The sequence below is a fragment of the Chiloscyllium plagiosum genome, chromosome 5, assembly GCF_004010195.1.
Source record: "Chiloscyllium plagiosum isolate BGI_BamShark_2017 chromosome 5, ASM401019v2, whole genome shotgun sequence".
Classification (NCBI taxonomy): domain Eukaryota; kingdom Metazoa; phylum Chordata; class Chondrichthyes; order Orectolobiformes; family Hemiscylliidae; genus Chiloscyllium; species Chiloscyllium plagiosum.
Window position 1 is genome coordinate 81789146 of NC_057714.1, and position 23635 is coordinate 81812780.

The 23635-nt window shown below is 40.1% G+C and overlaps 1 protein-coding gene across 1 annotated transcript in view; it reads left to right on the plus strand.

The window, feature by feature from the left end:
- The window catches only part of gpr158a (G protein-coupled receptor 158a), a 674726-nt gene that overhangs the window by 127655 nt on the left and 523436 nt on the right, over nt 1-23635 (plus strand). Inside the window, exon 2 of the mRNA XM_043690479.1 lies at nt 6961-7066. Coding sequence (XP_043546414.1) covers nt 6961-7066 — 106 coding nt within the window. The remainder of the gene's footprint in view (nt 1-6960; nt 7067-23635) is intronic.

Genomic DNA, 23635 nt, shown 5'->3' on the forward strand with positions numbered 1-23635 from the left:
CACTGTCCCCTTGACTTGTCCGACCTGCCTAGCTCCTTTTCTACCTATCCACTCCACCCTCTCCTCCCTGACCTATCACCTTCATCTCCTCCCCACTCACCTATTGTACTCTATGCTACTTTCTCCCCACCCCCACCCTCCTCTAGCTTATCTCTCCACGCTTCAGGCTCTCTGCCTTTATTCCTGATGAAGGGCTTTTGCCCGAAACGTCGATTTTGCTGCTCGTCGGATGCTACCTGAATTGCTGTGCTCTTCCAGCATCACTGATCCAGAATCCATTTGGTCATGGCTGACTCTAGGTTGCATCCTTGTTGTTCTAGCTTTCTGCTTCCCTGAAGCAGTGTCGCTTGTGATTTGAAGACACCAGATTGTTTGGTAATCATTTGCTTTGGGCTAATGGAATTTGCAATATGTTGATTGCCATAGAGAATAGAGAGTTGGATGTGCGTGTTACATTCGTCTAAAATTAGTGGCTAATTGAACTTTATAGTCAAAAAGACAATAATCTTTCTCTCCTTGCTGTTTCTCTTGCTCTTCTTACTTCTCCTCTGCTTCCTCTGCAGCCAATGTGTGCTCAGTGCTTCAGCATGCCTCACTTCTGCACAATGTTGTGTAGAACACAGTGCATGACAATTACTCAAGGGATTTGCTAGAGTATACAGAAGGACACTGCCCAGGCACTGAGACCAATCTTAATTATACTGAACACTGGTTCAATGACACACCCTTATGGGACTTGTATCTGCTTTCTTTAGTAAGTGAGTTCATGACCATCCTGCCGTCAGTTTCATGGTCTTCTTCCTGTTCTCAAAGCCTAAAGCACAGAAAAAGGCCCTTCAGCTCATTAAATTAACACTGGTGCAAACAGCTACCTAACTATTCTAAATACATTTTCCAGTACTTGGGTCATAGTCTTGTATGCCTTGGCATTGCTAGTGTACATCTCAGTACTTCTTCAATGTTACTAGAGTTTCTGCTTCCAACACCTTTTCAGGCAATGAGTTCCATATTCCCAACATCTTCTGAGTGAAAAGGAAATGTTCACATCCCCTCTAAACCTGCTATTGCTAACCTTAAATCTATGCCCCTCATCATTAATCTGTCCACCAAGGGGATTAGTTCCTTCCTGTATGATTTTATATATCTCGGTCATGTCCTCTGTTAGTCTCCTCTGTTCCAAAGCAAACAACTCCAGTCTATCCAATCTCTCTTCATAATGGAAACTCTCCAGCCCAGGTAACATCCTGGTAAACTTCCTCTCAACTCTCTGCAATGCTGTCACTTCTCTTCTATAACACAGATTCCAGAACTGCACACAATAGCTGTGGCCATAACCAGCATTTTATACAGTTCCAGCATAACATTCCTGCTGTTAAACACCATGCCTTGGCTAATAAAGGCAAGAATCCCAGTATCGCTGTTATCTAAGGGTATTCTCCTCACTATTCACCTCCCATATCAATTTTCATACTATGCATGAATTTAAAGATCCACCCTCCTATTCCTAAAAATGTTTATATATGCAACAGAGGGGCCCAATACTGACTCTTATGGAGCCCCACTGGACACAGACTTAATGTCACAAAATTACCCTTCAAATATCAGCCACTGGATCTAATTAGCCAAATTTCCTTGGCTCCCCTAGGCTCTTACCTTTATGATCATTCTCCCATGCAGGACTTTATCAAAAGTGTTGCTGACGTCCAAGTAGACTATATCGAATATATTCACCTCATCTACTCACCTGGTCATGTCTTTGAAAATTCAACCAAGTTAGTCAGACCTGAGCTGCTCTTAATGAAATATTGCTGGCTCTTTTTGGTTAATCCCTGCCTGTCCCAAGCACAGATTAATTCTGTCCCTCTGAAAATTTTGCAATAGTTAACCTACTATTGAGGTCAGACTGACTGCCCTGTTCTTTCTTGATCTATCACTTATTTCTGTATCACAATATGTAATCAGAATATTCAATACATTTTAAAGTAAGCAATTGAGATATCCCTCTTCTTTCCTTATAATGCACTCAGTACAACATCTCTGCAAATTTGAGTACTATGATGTAGGCTTGACTAAGTTCAACCTTAGAAGGTGCAGGTGAGGCCCAATTCATTTCATGGTTCCGATCCTCAATTAAGTACTTTCAGTGTTGTAGGTATGATGTATTGGTTTGTAATATGAATATAATTTTAATTCAGTCTTACCATTCTTTTCCACCATTTACTGTCCATCATTAGCTGACTTGACTGTATTTTTAGCCTTCTCCATTGCTTCTATTTCTTTCATCATCCGTAAATCTTAATGATTAAGGAAATAGACATTTAGTGTCATATTCACTAAGAGCTCAGATGTCTCGATCCCTTACCACATTGTTTATACTTACTGCAAGTTACAGTACAAAATGTTTGAAATGGAATTGTGCAGGTCAATGTCAGACTGACTTGCGTTCACTGTGCAATTGATTGTGGGACCATAAGACATAGAAGTAAGCCACTCTCGAGTTTGTTCTGACTTTCAATGAGATCATGGCTAATCTGATAATCCTCATCTTCATTTTCCTGGCTTTTGCCCATAACCCTTGATTTCATTACTAATTAAGACTGTGTTGATCTCAGCCTTGATTACTTAATGACCCAGTCTCTGTAGTCCTCTGTATTAAAGAAGTCCATGGATTCACTGCCTTCCAGGGGAAGAAATTTCTTCTCAACTCTATCTTAACTAGTAGACCCCTTACCCTGAGTTTATGCCCTCTGGAGGTTGCAAGGCTTTGAGCAGGTGCAGCCACTCCAGTATTCCATGCACCATAATCGGCGTCAGCATGACAATCACAGCATTGATTTCACTTCTGGAAATTACTGCTGCTCACAAGCCTCGGAGACCCACCCAGCCACTAAGAAAATTAAAGGGAATGCTGGTCCCTAACTCTCCCAATGTCCTAATCCATTAAAATTGGGGGATTGGAATCTAATAAAACATACTTTGATAAATAGAAACTTTCATCAAAAAGGGTTTGCTTTGTGAGTAATTATTGTTTTCTAGCGAGGATTGAATGACACTGTTTAGCTCTGAACATATAAACTCTTTGACAGAAATGTAGAATTATTATCCTAAAGTAGTTTAGGATAGCCTCAGTGTGAATCAGTGAATAATAGATTAAGTAAATGCTTTGAAGGCTTGTCATTCAATAAAATGACAGCTGAGTTTACAATGGTTTGAAATGTGCTTTATTTCTTCCTGTGCAAAATAAAACAAAATTCCCTTTTTTTGAACAAGTATGTTTTAAATCTGGTTTACAAATGAATGTATACATTGATTTAGTTTTTGTACAGGTGATTTGGAGGGCATTTTGAATCTCTAATGATATTTGCAGAGCACAACTCATTTTACTGTATACTTCTTGTAGTGGGTAAACCATGTCAGTACTAACATACTTGCTTGAAACAGCAGGACCATATATGACACCTTGTCTTGGAACACAGGGTGTCTCCAAGCAGTTCTTTTCAGTTTCAGTTAAATGTGGTTGAGAGAAGACTTGACAACAGCATATTTGCTTAAATATGAACATTTATTTGGTAATAATAAAAGATGGAAAAAGAAGGAAAAATAAAAGACTGAACTATGAAAATTTATTCAGTAATAAATGAAGATGGAAAAGAAAGCATGATTTAGAGATGCCGGTGTTGTACAGGGTGTACAAAGTCAAAAATCACACAACCTGATGAAGGAGCAGCGCTCCGAAAACTAGTGCTTCTAATTAAACCTGTTGGAAAAGAAAGCAATGAGCCTTACACCCTCCTGAACATTAGCAACTCCTCCATCGATGGCTGGTATGAAGGTGTTCCTGGCACCATTCGTGACCCGGTCTAAGGTGAAGCCCAAAACCTCAGAACAAAACTCTCTCTCTTATACAATGAAGCAAATAGCCAGTACAGAAAAGTAACTTTGATTGTGCCGTCTTTGGCACATGCAGGAACGTTCACAGGACTAATTCAAGGTCACGCAGCTGTCAAATATCATCAACATGTTTAGCCAGTTCATCCTGTACACACCTTTGTAATTAATTCAGTGCAACAATTGCCATGAAGTTATAAAATGTATTTTTTGTTGTCCTTTCATGTAATAATGACAACATTGTATAATTAGAACAGTATTAAGAACATCTTTTTGTGGATGTACCCATCTGCCTGTTCAGAATAAAGTACAAAATTTGTCATATTAGCAGGTGTAACTATTTCATGTTAAGCTGATTTTTCCTAAATTTTCTCATAAGACTATGACTGGGCTGTTAAAAAGTGACAATGCAGAAATAGCCAGAAAAATTACCAAAATATTGTAAAGGATCAGGTACATACATTGAAACAAGACATGAGATAAGGAACAAAAACAGAAATTGCTGGAGAAACTTGGTATATCTGGTGGCATCTTAGAGAGAAATCAGAATTAAAACTTTGAGTCCAGTGACCCTTCTTCAGAACGAAGTTAGGAAATGGTTTTTGAGATGATCTGAATGGAAGAGTATATTTCAGCAGGAAGCATGCATTAGCAGTAAGTGTTATGCGATTATGATCTTTTATGACCTTCAGTGCCAATTTAGTTATACTGACAGACTGCCTGAGGAGCATTTAGTAGGTCCTTCTCCTCATAAACCTTTGCTTGTGGTGAATACAAAAAGGGACCATTTCTTAAATAAAAATCTCCCACATTGTGGCCACCTAAGGAGTTGCTTCCTGTTACTGGTAAGATTTCTTTCTGAAGTCATGTTTTGCTTAACTATAATAGACACATAACACAATACAATTAACACTGATATAATCTTGAGCACAGAGAACTGTAAAAGCATTTCCAGGCATATGGCATCAAAAACGAATGACTTCTTCTGGCATAGACACAGGAAATCCATATAAAGAGTAAAATAGTTGCAGTGAGTTGTGAGGCTGCAAATCAGACTTAGTAGCTATTATTGTTAAATATCATAACTGTAAAGTAAGGACAGTTCATCATTCTCACCAGAATCTGTAGATTAAATTAGTCTTCATTGTATCACTTCTAATTGTTAATATATGTTAAATGTAGATTTGTGGCAATATTTTCTATTTTTAAAATCAATACAGCTGCATGGCTATATATTAGAACTTATATCAGATGAAGGAGTTCAGTGTGACATTGAACATGAAGCCATATGTCATGGTACATGAAAACATCAACCCTGGCTGTCATTTGAACATTGCAATAGGATTACTCCAGTAAGCCTCCTGTGATCTATATATTATTGTTCTCATTATAAACACAGTTGTAAATTCTTTTGACTGTTCTTTTTTATCGGTATGGTGCAGTGCTTCTATTTGAACATGCTGTGCAAAGCAGGATCGGAGAGTGCAGCAATTTTATGACACAGGACTTGAAGGTTTATTGGATTTGTGACTTGGGGGCCCAGATCACCAACTTATTTTTCTGGTTAATTATGAGAAGATTTTCTCCATTTATAGTCAGAATATCAAACAACTAATGCCAATAATTATTAAACATTTTACTTGTGAAAAACATAACTATTTTATGAGTTAGGATTCATCAAATTTATGCATTTAACAGTTGACTATTATAGACAATCATGTCTGATTGAGTATTGATGCAGAGCTGGTTTAGAATTGTGTGTTAGTACCTCTGATGGTGGTAGACAGGCTATTGAGTTTAGGTATAAGGCAGTAAGCTATCAGGTATGCAATTGACTCCATGTTAGTGGGATCTGAATTTAGCACATCACTGCATACCTGAAAAATTCAGGAATTATTTGATGTCTTTTACTCACACTTTTGTATTCATGAGTTTGTTCCTGAGTATTATCTATTTATATATTGATGACGTAGATGAATAACTTTCAGGTGCAGGGTCTAACTGCCCCTGACAGAGATAAAACGGATTCAGACTGTGGTTGCAATGAATGACCAAAACGAGATGGACATAAAATTTAATTGTAGAGGAGTCAGAGTCATGTTGGAACAAATAACCTCTTTTAGTGAATGGAAAATGCTCATAATCCATTACTAATAAACTACAAACGTGTCAGGAAGATTTTACTCATAACTGAAATTAAGTTGTTATTTATTCTCTGATCCTTTCCTGCTGAACCCAACAGATCCAAAAACTCGGCATTGGAATTAACACTAAGCATCCCACATTACCTACCACCCCTTGGAGGAAAGGGTGAGAAGGTCACATCTTGAAATGCGCAGCACGGTCCTGCAAGTTCTACCCTATTCGTTCTAGATCAGTGGCTGGGTGCTAGCTGTTTGAAACACATTTGTGGTAGCAACAAGAAAATGCCATTGGGTAACTTATCAGCTAATTTATGCTGGCTACTGATGATTTATTGTCAACAACTTGGTAGGGACCCTTGGGTGGACAGTCAGAGATCCCCAACTTTTCAGGCAGAGGATGAGTTTTAACATGAAATCCAGGGTCCAACTGCATTAATGGAACCTCCAAATTTAATTATGATGTACAAGCTTTGGAGCAAATGCCATATACAGTCCATTGATTTGTGACCACGTTGAGCAGCAACATAAACTGTGGTCTTCAAAGGGATTATTGTCAGTGACTCAGAAAATAGCTCAAAACCATCTTCATCTTATAATTTTTGTGGGCCCTGTTGTTTGAGAAATTTTTAAGTCTGATCCCGCTTCTGACATTTCATGCTACCTCACCACAGCAATCTGGTATTATAGTTGTATAAAGGCAGGAATATCTTGACGATTTATCATCGTAGTGACTTCAGTAACACAGTTCATGAGTTTAAAATATCAGATTAACCTTAGAAATCGTTTCAAGGAGATGATGTGGTTCAAATCTTGTGAAATAATTACACATTCAGGTCACTATTTGTGTACAAATTGATTGGTCAATTATAGGATGAATGTAACCATTCCCATCTATTTATGATGATTAATAATTTTATTTTTCTTCTAGGGGCGTTGTTAGAGTTGACATAAATCTACAAAATGTGGACATTGACCAGTGTTCAACTGAAGGATGGTTTGGAGGAACACACAAATGCAGGCTTAACAGCACTAAGGTAAAACCAAATTTACTTGTTGAAATGTGTCTCCCTTTGACAGGCGAGCTAGAGGATTTATTGGCACAATCATGGACTGTTTTAGATAAACAATATGTACTGAAATCTATTGATATTCTTTGTTCAAATGTTGCTGCCAATGTTAAAAGCACCATTACAGTTGACCTATCTAATAAATGACATACTATCATGACTTGTAGAGGTTTCACTGGACATCAGATGGCGTGCATAAGTGGTTCTTATGTTGGGACTAAACATCAAATCTACCACAAACAAAAACAGAGATTGCTGGAGAAACACAGCAGGTCTGGCAGCATTGGTGTAGAGAAAGCAGAGTTAATGTTTTGGATCCAGGGACCCTTATTCAGAACTCTTATGTGTTATTGATGGAGAGAGAGGTCAAGAGTGTGCAGATGGCAGTGCATGGCACTGAGTGTGGATCTGAGGATGTGGTAAGAACAGTTGTCAGAGGAATGTTGTACATCATGGAGAGACCTTGTGATTTGGGGTTGATTCTAAACACTAACAATGAAGCTTCAGTCAGAATCCACGTGTGATAAGTCTAAGCCAGAGGCACGCACTGAGGAATGTGATGTGACTGCAGAAGTAAGTTTTTGACAAATATCTTGTCAAACACTAGGAACGACAATGAAAATAATGATGGTGAACAAGATTAGATCAGGAATCCTATCAGAGAGAGAAGCAAAACTTTTTCAAGGTGGGCCACATGAAAGTCTAGAGTCATAGAGTCATAGAGATGTACAGCACAGAAACAATCCCCTCAGTCCAACTCTTCCATGCTGATCAGATATTCCAACCCAATCTAGTCCCACCTAACAGCACCCGGCCCATATCCCTCCAAACCCTTCCTATTCATATACCCATCCAGAGGCCTTTTAAATGTTGCAATTGTACCAGCCTCCACCCCTTTCTCTGGCAGTCCATACACAAACCATCCTCTGCATGAAAAAGTTGCCCCTTAGATCTCTTTTATATCTTACCCCTCTCACCCTAAGCCTATGCTCTCTATTTCTGGACACCCCCACCCCAGGGAAGAGACTTCGCTTATTAATCCTATCCATGCCCCTCATGATTTTATAAACCTCTATAAGGTCACCCCTCAGCCTCCGACACTTCAGGGAAAACAACACCAGCCTGTTCAGCCTCTCCCTATAGCTCAAATCCTCCAACCCTGGCAACATCCTTGTAAATCTTTTCTGAACCCTTTCAAGTTATACAACATCCTTCTGATAGGAAGGAGACCAAAATTCCACGTAACAAAAGTGGCCCAATCAATGCCCTGTAATGTAATCGCTTCCTTTATCAACTGTACTTGTCTCAGATTGATCTCTTTCCTCACTATCGCTCTGGGTCCCACCTCCCCAACACCCCCCAACCCCCCCACCTTACTAGTTTAAATCCTTCTGAGCAGCTCTAGCAAATCTCCCTGCCAGTATATTAGTCCCCTTCCAATTCATAGAGGTCTACAGCATAAAAACAGACCCTTGGCCCAACTTGCCCATGCCGCTCAGTTTTCACAATTTAAACTAGTCCCATATGCCTGCATTTGATCCATATCCATCCATATCTATTCCATTCACATGCCTGTCTATATGTTTTTTAAATTACAAAATTATACTCACTTCTACCACTACCTCAAGCAGCCCTTTCCAGATACCCATCATCCTCTAGGTGAAGAAAATTGTCCCTCTGGGCCATTTTCTATCTTTCCCCTCTCTCCTTAAACCTATGCCTTGTAGTTTTATATATCTTTACTGGGGGGATCAACTGTCGGCTATCTACCTTATCGTCTCTCATGATCTTCTGTACCTCCATAAGGTCACCCTTCAGTCTCCTATGGTCCAGGGAAAAGAGTCCCAGCCTATCCAACCTCTCTTTTTCCACAACCCTTCCAGTCCAAGTAGCCTCCGAGTAAATGTTTTCTGTACACTTTCTAGTTTAATTGCCTTTCTATAGTAGCGTGACCAGAAATATACATAGTACTCCAAATGTGGTCTCACTAACTTCATGTGCAGATGCAACAAGACATTCCAACTCCTATACACAATACTCTAGCCAATGAAAGCTAGTATGCTGCAAGCGTTATTCACTGCCTGTGATTCCAAGGAGCTATGAACCAGTACCCCTAGACTACTTTGTTCTAAATTACTCCCAGGGCCCTCCCATTGACTGAATAAGACTTGTCCTGGTTTGCCTTATGAAAATGTAACACCTTACATTTATGTAAATTGAACTCCATCTGTCATTCCTCAGCCACTGGCCCAGTTGATCAAGATCTCGCTGCATTCCCAGGTAACCTTCTTCACTGTCCACTACACCACTAATCTTGGTGTCATCCACACACTGACTAACCATACCTCCTAAATTCTCATCCAAATCATTTATATAATTCATGAATAATTGTGGACCTACACCAATCCCTGTGGCACACCGCTGGTCACAGCCTCCAGTCTGCAAATCAACCTTCTACCACCACCCTCTCTTTTATACCTCAAGCCAATTTTGTATCCAATTGGATACCTGTATTCTGTGAGATTTAATCTTATTCAACAACCTACCATAAGGTGCCTTGTCAAAGGCCTTTCTGAAGTCTATGTAAACAACGTCTGCCACACTGCTGTCATCTACTTTCTTGGTCATGCTTCAAAAAACTCAATCAAATTTGTGAGACATGATTTCCCTCGCACAAAGCAATGCTGACTATCCCAAATGAGTCCTTGCATCTCCAAATGCCTGTAGACATTGTCTCTCAGAATCCCATCTAATAACTTACCCACCATAGACGTAAGGCTCACTGATCTGTAATTCCCAGGCATTTCCCTGCAGCCTTTCTTTAACAATGGCACAACATTAACCATCCTCCAATCTTCAGACACTTCACCCATGGCTGTCAATGATACAAATATCTCCGCAAGGGACCCCATGGCTTCTTCCCTAGCTTCCCACAATATCCTGGAATACACTTGATCAGGTCCTGGGAATTTAACTGCCTTAATGCATTTTAAGATTTCCAGCACCTCCTTTTCTGTAATGTGGACACTCTTCAAGACATGTGCAGTGAGTCAAGCATGAAACAAAAGCAAAGAACTGCAGATACTGGAAATCTGAAACAAAACCAGAAATTGCTGGAGAAGCAATTGAAATGTGGAGCATATTCAAGGAATAGCTACTGTGCGTCCTTGATAAGTATGTACCTGTCAGGCTGGGAGGAAGTGGTCAAGCGAGGGAGCTGTGGTTTACTAAAGAAGTTGAAGCTGTAAAAAGAGCCAGGAGGGGACATGAGAAGATGTTGGCAGATAACCCTAAGGATTTCTATAGATATATCAGGAATAAAAGAATGATTAGAATAAGATTAGGGCTAATCAAGGATAGTAGTAAAAAGTTCTGCATGGAGTCAGAGGAGATAGGGAAAGCGCAAAATGAATATTTTTCAGTATTCATGCTGGAAAAAGACAATGCTGTCAAAGAGAATACTGAGATACAGGCTATTCGACTAGACGGGATTGATAAATTCCCTGGGCGGGATGGAATTTATCCTACGATTCTCTGGGAAGCAAGGGAGGAGATTGTAGAGCCTTTGGCTTTGATCTTTATGTTGTCATTGTCTACAGGGATAGTGGCAGAAGACTGCAGGATAGCAAGTGTTGTCCCCTTGTTCAAGAAAGGAATAAGTTGATGAGGGATAGTCAACACAGTTTAGTGAACGGTAGGTCATGCCTCACAAACCTTATTGAGTTCTTCAAGAAGGTGACCAAACAGGTGGATGAGGGTAAAGCGGTTGATGTTGGTGTATATGGATTTCAGTAACATGTTTGATAAGGTTCTCCATGGTAGGCTATTGTACAAAATACAGAGGCATGGGATTGAGGATGATTTAGCGGTATGGATGAGAAATTGGTTAGCTGAAAGAAGACAGAGAGTGGTGGTTGATGGGAAATGTTCATCCTGCAGTTCAGTTACTCATGGTGCACCACAAGGATCTGTTTTGGGTCACTACTGTTTGTCATTTTTATAAGTGACCTGGATGAGGGCGTAGAAAGAAGGGTTAGTAAATTTGTGGATGACATTAAGGTCGGTGGAGTTGTGGATAGTGCTGAAGGATGTTGCAGGTTACCGAGGGACATAGATAAGCTGCAGAGCTGGCAAATGGAGTTTAATGAGGAAAAGTGTGAGGTGATTCACTTTGGAAGGAGCAAAAAGAATAAAGAGGAATAAAGAATCTTGATAGTGTGGATGAGCAGAGAGATCTTGGTGTCCATGTACATAGATCCCTGAAAGTTGACACCCAGGTTGATAGGGTTGTTAAGAAGGCATACAGTGTGTTAGCTTTTATTGGTAGGGGGATTGACTTTTGGAGCCATGAGGTCATGCTGCAGCTGTACAAACCTCTGGGGCGTTCGCACTTTGAGTATTGCGTACAGTTCTGGCCACCGTATTATAGGAAGGATTTGGAAGCTTTGGAAAGGGTTCAGAGGAGATTTACTAGGATGTTGCCTGGTATGAAGAAAAAGTCTAATGAGGAAAGGACACAACTTACCTTGCAATTTTTTTTTGTTTATACGGGTAAAACAAGTGAAATGGAAACTGAAATATACCAAGAAACGTCAGTGAAGCTGTGTTGGCCAAAAACAATCTAAGTTCTCACCACCTTTTTGTTTCCCAGTGATACAGTGTTATGAAATCCAAATGCTCATATATACTTTTCAACATGTCTGTGTCACATAAATTGAAATTAATGTAAAATAAAATTGTTTCTGAGGAATGATCACTGAAGCTGTCTCAAAAGGAACAAAAGGGTGAAGCAGAAATTCTTGACTTTCACAAATGTTTTTTTTTCTTCAATTCACTGCTCATTCAGATAAAAAAAACCTACTTCCAGAATGGAAAAAAGTAGGAGAGTCACTTTTTAGGATTAAGGATTAGTTTTTATTGTACATCAGTTTTGAAGGATGTAAATCAAAATTGTGGCTATGCATTGTTCATCGGTTAACTTTCGGTCTCAACATTTTTCATTAGAAAAGAAAAATTCTGACAAATTATGATGCAAATATATCAGTACTCATTTCATGGTTAAAATGGTCACTAAACAAGTATGGCTATTTTTTATTCAGCTATGAAAGTTGTGAAGTATCATGATTAAAAGTTAAGAAATTAGATTTTGCTGATCAGGAAATGACATATTAAGAACATCTTTGAAAACCTCTTCCATTAGGCAGAAGATACAGTAGCTTGAACACATGCATCAAAAGCTTCAAGGACAGCTTCTTCTCTGCTGTTATTAGACTGATGAATGGACCTCCCTCACTTCAAATAATGTCAATTTTGCTAATTTTATTCTTGCATTTGTGCACCTCATGTGCAGCCGTAACCTTGTATATCTCGCTCTGTCTAAGCACCCTGTGATCTGTATGTCCTGTTTGCTATGACCTGCCTGCACTGCTCGCAAACAAAGCTTTTCATTGTACTTAGGTACATGTGACTACAATAATTCAGATTAAATAAAAATGTGGACCATTGGACTGGAATGTTAGCCAATCACAAATCTGCATTTGATGCAAGAACACATCACTGTTCTGGTCCACTGTTGTAAAGGCTTGGCAGGGCATCCAGTATCATGAATTTTTAAAGCTAACGCTTTGTCTTAGACTGGCATTAAGGACTCATAAATCGAAAAGTGTGACGTTGAAAAATCACAACAGGTCAGGCAGCATCCAAGGAGCAGGAGAATCGACATTTCAGGCATAAGGCCTTCATCAGGAATTTAAAGGGAGCAGAAAGTGGGCTGAGAGATAAATAGGAGGATGGGAGGAAGGTAGCTGGGATGGCGATAGGTAAATGCAGGTGGGGATTGATTGTGATAGTTCAGAGGGGAGGGTGTAGCAGATAGGTGTGAAGAAAGATGAACAGGTAGGTAGTTCAAGAGGGTGGTGCTAGCAGATAGGTGTGAAGAAAGATAACAGGTAGGATAGTTCAAGAGGGTGGTGCTGAATTGAAGGGTTGCGTCTGGGATGACATGGGGGGAGGGGAGATAAGGAAACTAGTGAAGTTGACGTTGATGTCATGTGATTTAAGGTGGAAGATGAGGCTTTCTTTCTCTAGTCATCGGAAAGTTTGGATTTGGCGGTGAAGGAGGCCCAGGACTTGCATGTCCTTGGCTGAGCAGGAGGGGGAGTTGAAGTGGATGGCCACAGGGAGGTGGGGTTGTTTATTGTATGTGTCCCAGAGATGTTCCCTGAAACATTCTGCAAGTTGGTATCTTGTTTCTCCAATGTTGCGGAGACACACAAGGTCAGATGTATTTAAGTCTGGGTTGTGAAAGACACCAGACTTTGAATGGAACAGGCTTGATAAGGCAAGTGGATTTTTTTCTCACTCTGAATTCTCTTATGTTCTCATCAATAACAAAAAAGAAATAGTCAGAAAATTGTGTAAATATGGAACAGCAGGAAACTTATAGCTTTGATGTTAAAGATTTTAGATATGGGAGAAAACCAGTAAGGGTGGTGGAAGTAGAGAAGTCTACTACTACTTTAAAGTGAGCTTGCTAATAATTTCCTCATCTATTCATCTTTAAACATTAATACACAGGAGAAAAAAAGGTGCCTACATTATTTTACCAAGTTTGCAACTAGACCTAAACCTAGTAATTCAAAGCAATTCCTGTTGGAATTCCACATTTTTCAAATTCTTTTCTTGCAGTCTGAGGGAATGTGTTGTTTCAATAACTCTCTGTGAATCTGATTCCTATTCAATGAATGTTTGTAACAACAGTATTGCAGGTTGAATTATTCATGAGATTGTGTGTCTTCTTGAATAACAAGACACATGGCCCTTGGAATTTGGACAAACTGCGTAATTAGTTACTATCTGAGGTGTTTTGTGTACATCTCATGAGGCCGACCATCTCAGTAGTTGTTCAATAGCTGTTAACAGACGTCTGCCAAAGGAACAAAATGGAAATTGTTTTTTTGGCAAAGATAACAGAATAATGAAAAAAGGTTGCATTTTTCCTGGGTTGCTAACAAGGAACTAAATCAGTATGATTTTCCAAATGATCTTTAAAGCTAGTGAATAGTGTTTAAGACTATAATTCCACAATAAAGAAAGACAATTTTCCATTTTCTTCTTATTAGTCACAAAAGGAATTGTGTGTAGATGCTTTGCTCTTTACATAGAACATAGAATGTATTTGTTTGTAAATATGACTGTTGAGGTGTCGTTATGCATGAAAATGATTGATCTCCTAGTGGATATGGGCAAATACTTGGTTAAATTAGCAATACTCACTATGATGATGTCATGAGGACTCGGTGAGAGAGTAAAGTAGGATTTCATGGGTGACAAAGAGAAGACCAGGACCTAGGTCCTCCCAACAGTCTCTATGACAATGTAGAAACGACCAAATCTTGTTTACACTACAAGATACTTCTTGTTAGATCAGAGGTGTACACGCACACACTTTCTCTCTCTCTCTCTCTCTTAAAATTTACAGATGACAGCATACACTGCATGGTGATTAGGATACAAACTATAGATTTAATTTAGAAGCATTACTGTCAATGAGGCAATTGTGCTGGTAACTCTGATGATTTCAAGGGAAACAACAAAAGCTCCCACAACAGCTTTAGTGTCCCTCTTGTCCTTACCTACCGTCCCACCAGCAAGCACATCCAGAGGATCATCAGCCACCATTGCCGCTGCCTCCAGAGGGATGTCACCACCAGGCATATTTTCTCCTCCCCTCACTTGTCAGCGTTCTGCAAGAATCGTGCCCTCCAGGATATTCTGTTTCACTCCTCCTACACTCCCAACAACCCCCTACAGCCCTATGGCACCTTCTCCTGCACACCACAGAAGGTGTAACAGCTGTCCATTTACTTCCTCCCTCATCAGTATCCAAGGACCCAAACAAAACTTCTAGATGAAGCAGCATATCACCTGCACTTCATTAAAAAAGTTTGCTGACGACACCACCATGGTAGGATGGATATCGAACAGCGATGAGTGAGAATAAAGAAAGAGATAGTGGGCTTGGTGGCATGGTGCATTGAAGACAACCTCTCTCTCAACATCAGCAAAACTAAAGAACTGATCATTGACTCAGAAAGAAAGGAGAATACCAATAATTCACTGCTGAGGGAAAATATGAAATCCAAATCAATCAACAATTTGAAATTAAAGTCTAGCTACTTCAGCAATTAATCTACAGGCAAATTGTGAACAATGGTCCACTAATTACACGGACGACAGCATTGTAACAAGATGAGAAAAGTCGAACGGTTCAATTACTGTAAGGAGGTGTAGTGGTAGTGCCCCCACCCCTGGACTGGGAGGCCCAGGTTCAATTCCCAGAGGCATGTAATAACATTTCTGCGTGGATTGATTAGAAAAATTGGTTAATTTAAAAAAAAACATGTGCCCATTCTGGAAGGGAGACTGTCTTCCATAAAGGCAATGTCAAATTAAAGATCTTCCCATTCAGAATCAGATATTAGACAGTGAGGAAGATAGTCCAAGACAAATATTTTCTACGCAACAGACTATCATTCTTCCAAGTCTGAAAATAACACATTTTGGGAGAATAATCAAAGCTCTAGAGCATCCAAATTTATGAAGTCAGAGACTTGGGGAGATGGGTAATGATAAGTGTAACTATATGAACGAATGCATGACATCAGTTGTTAACAGAGAAAAACTTGGCTGCTCATATTGCATGTGCGCCTGAAGGGTTCTGAAATAGTTAAGACTTCCTCACAATACACAACTCCACCTTACAAATCAGACCACCTACATTTTCATCCAAATCATTTCTATTTATTACAAATATAGCACCCATGCGTACCCTAGATCATGTAAGCCCCAAAATATGGAAATTAGACACAGATATTTTCGAAAGTTTGGAAATCTTTTCTGCAAACTACAATTGATGCTAAAGCAATTGCTAATTTTAAAACTGGGATTAATAGATTTTTGGCAGCCACAAGGTTTGAAGGGATGTGGGAGTTTGTCCACGGTTGTTAATTGGGTGCAAATTCCAACAATGACACTTAAATGGCCACTTCCTCCAAAGGTGTTGCCTGGGCGCTGCCTTTGGCATTTGTGGGTCCCTGAGCATTATGTTATCCTGATGGTGAGACTGGAAACAGGAATGCCTTGCCATTGAATTCTAAGTGTTGTTCAGTTTACCAATATAATTACCTTGTGTAGCATTGTGTCAGATGAAGAGAATTAAGAAAGTAATTCCCAGCAGGAAGCAATTTGGATGTATGTATGATGATGCAATCCACCAGCATAAATCTCCTAACTAATTGTTCATAATATCCCAAATGTGTCTTTCCTAAGGTAACAAGAAGAAATATCCATGTGTTTGTTTATGCAATGACTTTCGAACACATCAACAAATAAAATTTGAAGTATATTTTAATAAGAATACCATTTTATACCCGACAGCTTTATTTTGTATTGACACTGTGACCCATTTCCTGAATGAAGGCCAAGTTAATTCTGAAGAAGGTCATTGACCTGAAACATTGAGCAGCATCTTCCCTTTACAGTGAGTGTCTCGCTGTCTTACTGAAAAGTTGGCAAGTCAGGGCCAGTGGGAGAGGGAGCTAAATGTTTGGAAGCAAAAGCAGGGAATGGCTGCTGTATACCAGCCCCCTGCTCTGCATCGAATAGGATGGGAAGTTGGTGGACTAGTGGTATTATTGCTGAACTGTTCATTCAAAAAACCTGGGTAATGTTCTGCAGACCTGGGTTTAATCTTGCCATGCCAAAATTTTAATTCAATAAATATCTGGAATTAAGAGTGTAATGATGGACATGAAACCACAGTCGATTGTCGGAAAAAGATCTGGCTCATTAATCACATTCAGGGAAGGAGACCTGCTGGCCTTACCTGGTCTGGTCATCATGTGACTCCAAGCCCAATGCAATGTGACTGACTCTAGACAGCTTTCTGAAATGGCAGAGCAAGCCACTATGTCATTATGAAGTCTCATGGAGGAAATGAAACCAGACAGACCACCTGGCAATTGGTTTTGTTTCTTGTGTGTCAATCCAGATGAGTGGAAGCTGACCTTTACTTTTACGACTTTAAATGCTAAACTACGAACTGAACACTGCAGTTTGTTAAGATTTAAAAGCATGCATCCGGTTCATCTTGTTAATCCCTAATTCCATCCAAGAGTTTCATTATTTGTTGAGATTTTGACAATACATTAACTTCTCCAAAAGCTCAAAGTTGGGTCACCTATTGTTTGTATTTTCTCTCAACTAACTAATCTCAAGCAAATACAGATTTATTTAAATGTACAATTGCCCCAGGTTTTGTTTGAATTGCATTTACGTTGATTGTTGATGTCAGTTTTACAATCAAACATTTCTACTTAAATTAATGCGCTAAAAGTAATATCTAAAGTATATCGATTATTAAATTAGATATTCGCAATAATTATTACTGCACTGTTTTCTGGATCTTGGACTTCGTGATGTCCGTTTGTACAGTAGCTCATATAGTTAGTTTTCAAAGACTCTATTTTCGAGAGCAAGTGCCTGAGCATGGAGTCAAGAGTCCTACTCAGATTGTTTGATACCTGACAATATAAAACAGACTCTATTTTAGTGCTATTCAGCAGATTATATGCTTTATATGCGTCTTAAGGTGTCAATTTCATTAGGCACGTAAATGCAAATAGGTGAGTAGGAAAGGGGAACAGAGGGAATCAGAAGGTCACAAGACCAGTGAATATGGTGCTTGTCAAACATTTTATTAAGAGGCAAAAAAAACTTCAGATGCTGGAATCCAAAGAAGACAGGCAGGAGGCTGGAAAAACACAGCAAGCCAGGCAGCATCAGGAGGTGGAGAAGTTGGCATTTCAGTTGTTAACCTTCTTCAGGACTGAAGAAGGGTTATACCCGAAATGTTGACTTCTCCAGCTCCTGATGCTGCCTGGCTTGCTGTGCCCTTCCAAACATCTTACTAAGACATACAAAAACCTGAGGGGACATGACAGGGTAGATATTAAAAGGATGTTTCTCCTCATGGAAGTGCCTAGATCCAAGTGGCACCTTTTAAAAGACAATAAGACGCAGGAACAGAAGTGGGTCCTTTGCTTTGGCATTCAGTGTGATTATAAGGGATCTGATAATCCCCGATTCCATGTTCAGGTCTTTTCCCAATGACCCTTGATTCCCCTAGTGTGGAATCTATCTTATTTTTGAACACTCTTAACAACCCAGTTTGTACAGCTGTCTGTGGTAAAGAATTCCAAAGGTTCACCATCCTCTGATGTAAGACATTCCTCCTCATTTCTGTCTTAAATGGATGGCCATTTAATCTGACATTATACCCTCTAGCCCTGGATACTCCCAAAAGGGGGTCATCCTCTCTGCACCTACCCTGTCAAGCCCCCTGAGAATCTTATGTTTCAAAATAGGGGGTCTCCTTTTACGTCAGTAGAAAGGTTTTTTTAATCTCTTCTCCAGAGCATGTCGGAGGCAAGGCCACTGAATACTTTTAAGATAGAAATAGGTTGACAGTCAAAAATCTATTGCTATTGGTGTTCGGCTGGAATGTGGAATTGACACCACAGTTAGATCAGCCATGATCTTATTGAATGGTGGAGCAGACTCATAGGGCTGAGCAGTCTCCTCCTGCTTGTGATTCATATGTTTGTGTAGATCACTCACTTTCTAACTCAACTATAGTGCTACGTTGTCAAGAAGACTAAAAGGAATGGAGGGAAATAGGAAATAGAACAGGAAATAGGAATAAAGTTGTAACATTCATTTATGTTTCCATTCCATTGTGCTTCTTGGATTGTGTCTGCATGATATAATGAATTATTTGTTAAATGATAAGTCCTCATTCCAGTTTCTCAGGGAGGAGCCATTGCCTTAATTATAAATCCTGGATGTCTTAATGATCCCTATACAAAACCTGAATCAAAACAAAATAAAATTAGAGCTTTTGTTCTTGTTTTTCTGATGTTGTCATCATGTTAGCACAAAAGTGTTACACTTCACCAGAGAAGGGAGACATTGTGCTAACATGATATCAATCAGTCCCAACCAATGTAAGGCAGTTTCCTGGGAATTTCTAACAGAATTTGCCTACTCTGTCTTTACACTTTAGCAGAAACAAAGTTTACTCACAGAAACAGAGGTTTTCTAAAAGTTATCCGAGTGTCTCAGTAGAAGCACTGAAAGGAATTCCAGGCCTTTATACCAGTCTTTGTGTGGATGCCTTGGCTTTGATGGATCTTTTGGGAAATGAATAGAATCAAGTTTATAAATATTTAATCATTATGTCATCTGTTTAAAAGAGATTCTGGGCATGACATACTGGTTTTACTTGCGCTGCAAAAGGCGCTGTGATTTTTGTTTAGAGGATATGAATTTAGGACAAAATTCAGATATGCTAGTTCTAAAATATACACTAAATTTTGTTAGGATTGGATTCTGGCAGCAGTTGTGATGGGTGCCAAGTGATGGGTACCATCAGTGTCAAGAATATGAAGATGGAAGGTATAATTTCATTATTTATAGTATGATTACACCTGACCTAAAGGGCAACAGAAAGGTTACCATGAAGTGCCCAACAAGAGAGTTCACAGGTTCTGAATGTTCTTTCTGCAACCAAGAACAGATTCTGTAAAATACCTCTCAGTTATATTGTGTTGCTATGATGAGGTCATTAAACTTCTTCCTGCACTGCAAATAAGTTCTGCAGTTCAAAGCGATAACAATCACTTATTACCACAATCATCCTCTTCCACACTGAGCGTGGGAACTTCTATATCTTCAATTTTCCAGTGCAAAATAACCAATCTATACATCCATGATGAGGACATGCAGTGAGGGTGCCTCTTTCTGTTCCTATCAGGCTGTTGCAACATATTTAAACCTTGTTCCTACATATTCAACAATCCCTTCTCTTCCAACAGCAAACTTTCTTCACCATCACCCCATTGCCTTAGTTTCTGTTCCTCCACCTGGCATTTTCTGACTCCTTCTTCCATGCAGTTCTGGCTAATTTGGGCCTATGGGCCTATATTTCTCCACCATTTTTGTAGGTATTTTAGATATTTTAACATCATTTCCAAACTTCAGTCTCTTTGAATTGACTATATCCAAAATTTACACTGCAGTCAATGCCATGGAACTGACTAGCTTGTATTGTGTTATGCAAAGTAGACAGAGGTTGGAATTTCAGACAGCTGCTATTTTCATTTTGTTTCTTTACAAGTTTCCATCTTTCAAACTTGAACGTGCTCACTACCTATACTTCCAGTATTTATTTCTACACTTGCTGGTTGTATCCTGCTGTCTTGCCCAAATGGTTCTTCTACATGTTTGACCCGAGAAGATGAATATCTGCAGAGAATTCAATTAGTCATAGAGTCATACAGACCCTTCAGTCCAACTTGTCCATGCCACCAGGTTTCCCAAATTAAACTAATACCATTTGCCTGTGTTTTGCCTCTGTCTCTTGAAACCTTTACTATTCATGTACCTCTCCAAATGTCTTTTAAATGTTGTCACTGTACCTGCATGAAACATTTCCTCTGACAGTTCAATCTATATGTGCACCAAACTATGTGTGAAAATGATGCCACTCAGGTCCATTTTAAATCTTTCCGCTCTCACCCTAAACCTGTGTCCTCTAGTTTTGAACACCCCTACGCTGGGAAAGAGACCTTTGCTATTCACTTTATCCATGGCCCTCATGATTTTATAAACCTCTATAAGATTATCACTCAACCTCTTAAGCTCCAGGGAAAGAAGGAGCCTCCTTATCATTCTCAGTAAATGCGCCTTACCTGAAATCACTTATTACAAATCATAAGTGGAAAATCAGCTGATATTTTCTTCCCAACACCAGAGATGTTGAAGCTATTTGTAACATCCGCTGTCTGACTAGGACGTGAGCTGATTCCAAACAAATCAGGATTGAACCTCAGGAGTTTGCGTTAAGAGCGAGTTAAGGATCTTCCTCTTACACATCCTGCAAACAGGCAGAAACCTGTTGCACCAAGGTGTCAAGCTTTATCAATAGCTCGCCAAGTCACTGCAGCTTTTAGTTTCTTTGTGATTTGGCCTTTCAAGGCTGCAGCAGAGAATATCCACCATATCTCCCAATCTGAAGTACACCACTACATTACATAGGTCATCAGCATACCTATTACATGATCCCAATTAACTAAACAGTCAATGTGTGAGAGCTCTGGGACTTGAAGATGTGGCTGGCCACCCTCACACCCAGGCATCATTGACTGAATGCATGTGTCCATCTGGGCACTAGCAAGCAGCATTTATCAGTGCAAAAAGCTGCAAGATACCAATGTTATTGTCATTGAACATTTATTCCATGGCAATCTATCATCCCCCAAACATTAGACCCAAGTATCTAGAGAGAAGTCATGAGAGGAGACCAAACCCATAGTGTGTTCCTCTTGCACAATGTGGGAAATAAGGGACTCTTTATGTATACACAAAGTGTGTCCAGTTGCAGCTACAAGCTAATCGCTTTTCAGAGTTGGAGCTGCTGTGGACTCTTCTGGGGGATCTGCAATGCTGACAATGTCATGGATAGCACATTTAGCAAGATGGTCACACTGCAGGTGAGGATTACACAGGTAGGAAGAGATTGGGTGACCATCAGACAAAGTAAAAGGCTCAGGAAGGAAGTGCAGTAGTCCCTATGGTCATCCCCCTCTTAAACAAATACCACCTGGATGTTGTTGTGGGGAGAAAGCAGCATCAGCCAAGTTCATGGTGGAATATATGACTGCTGAACAGAAGGTGAGGAAAATAAGTGGCTGGGCTATAATGGTATGGAATTCAATAGTGAGGGGTACAGACAGGTGGTTCTGCACCTGCAGACATGAATCTTGGATGGTATGTTGCCACCATGGGGCCAGGGTCAGGGCTATTATAGAACGGCTGCAGGACATTTTGGGAGTGGTACGGTAAACAGCCAGTGGTCATGGTGAATATTAACAAAGGTAAACAAAGGGATGAGGCCCTGAAAGCTGAATATTGGAAATTAGGAGATAAGTTAAAGTGCAGGACCTCAAGTGTGGTAATCTGAGGATTATGCTCAGTGCCCCATGCTAGGAACAGCAGGAATAAGAGGATCGGTCAGATGAATGTATGACTGGAGAAAGGGTGTACCATGGAGCGATTTAGATTCTTAATTAGGCCTGATGTGTACTCATGGAGTTTAGAAGAGTGAGAGATGAGCTTATCGAATGAAATACAATTTTTTGAGGACTTGATAGTGGAAATACTGCAAGGTTGTTTCCCCTTGAGCCCAGGAAGAAAGACACAAGCTCAGAGTAAGAGGTTGCCCAGTTAAAACCAAGATGAGGAGGAATCTCTTTTTTCAGAGGATAGTGAATCTGTGAAATTCTTTACCGAGAGGGCTATCGAGGCTATGTTATTACAAACATTCAAGGCTGAGATAAACAGATTTTGAATCAGTAAAGGGATCAAACCTTCTGGTAAAAGGCAAGAAACTTGTGCAGAAAATTATCGGATCAGCCATGATTTCATTAAATGGTGGAGCAAACCAGATGGACTGAATAGTCTCCATCTGCCACCACAGCTTATAGTCTTAAAGTCGAAGGTGTACATTATAAAGTGAAGAAGGATTGCTGGGAAGAGTGAGGATGTGAAGAAAGAATATTGTGGGTGAGAATAAAGTCAAGGAAATAAATGTGCGTGGAATTAAAAAGATGCAGAGCAAGGTGTGTCTGTTCCACTGCTTCTGTAATGAAAGGCCTGTTCATTTAGAAGCTCCTATCATGCCAATGGGAGCAGGAGTATTTTTTTTCCAAATCAAGCCTGCCCATCCCCCTGGTTCCCAAAATTTGGGCACAAGCCCTTCTTCAGGAATGAGGAAAGGGAGATGACCTGGGGTGTGCAGTGAGAGAGGGACTCACTGAAATCCTTGTAGAGGGAGGAAGAGAGCTTCTTCAAGGAAGGCATCCTTGTAAGAGGATTCGCAGTAGGTTAAAATCTTCGAGGATAAAGTGAGGACTGCAGATGCTGGAGATCAGAGCTGAAAATGTGTTGCTGGAAAAGCGCAGCAGGTCAGGCAGCATCCAAGGAACAGGAGAATCGATGTTTCGGGCACAAGCCCTTCTTCAGGAATGAGGAAAGTGGAACAGGAGAATCGACGTTTCGGGCACAAGCCCTTCTTCAGGAATGAGGAAAGTCGGAACAGGAGAATCGACGTTTCGGGCACAAGCGGAACAGGAGAATTGACGTTTCGGGCACAAGCCCGAAGATTTTAACCTACTGCGAATCCTCTTACAAGGATGCCTTCCTTGAAGAAGCTCTCTTCCTCCCTCTACAAGGATTTCAGTGAGTCCCTCTCTCACTGCACACCCCAGGTCATCTCCTCTGCCCGACTTTCCTCATTCCTGAAGAAGGGCTTGTGCCCGAAACGTCGATTCTCCTGTTCCTTGGATGCTGCCTGACCTGCTGCGCTTTTCCAGCAACACATTTTCAGCTCTGATCTCCAGCATCTGCAGTCCTCAC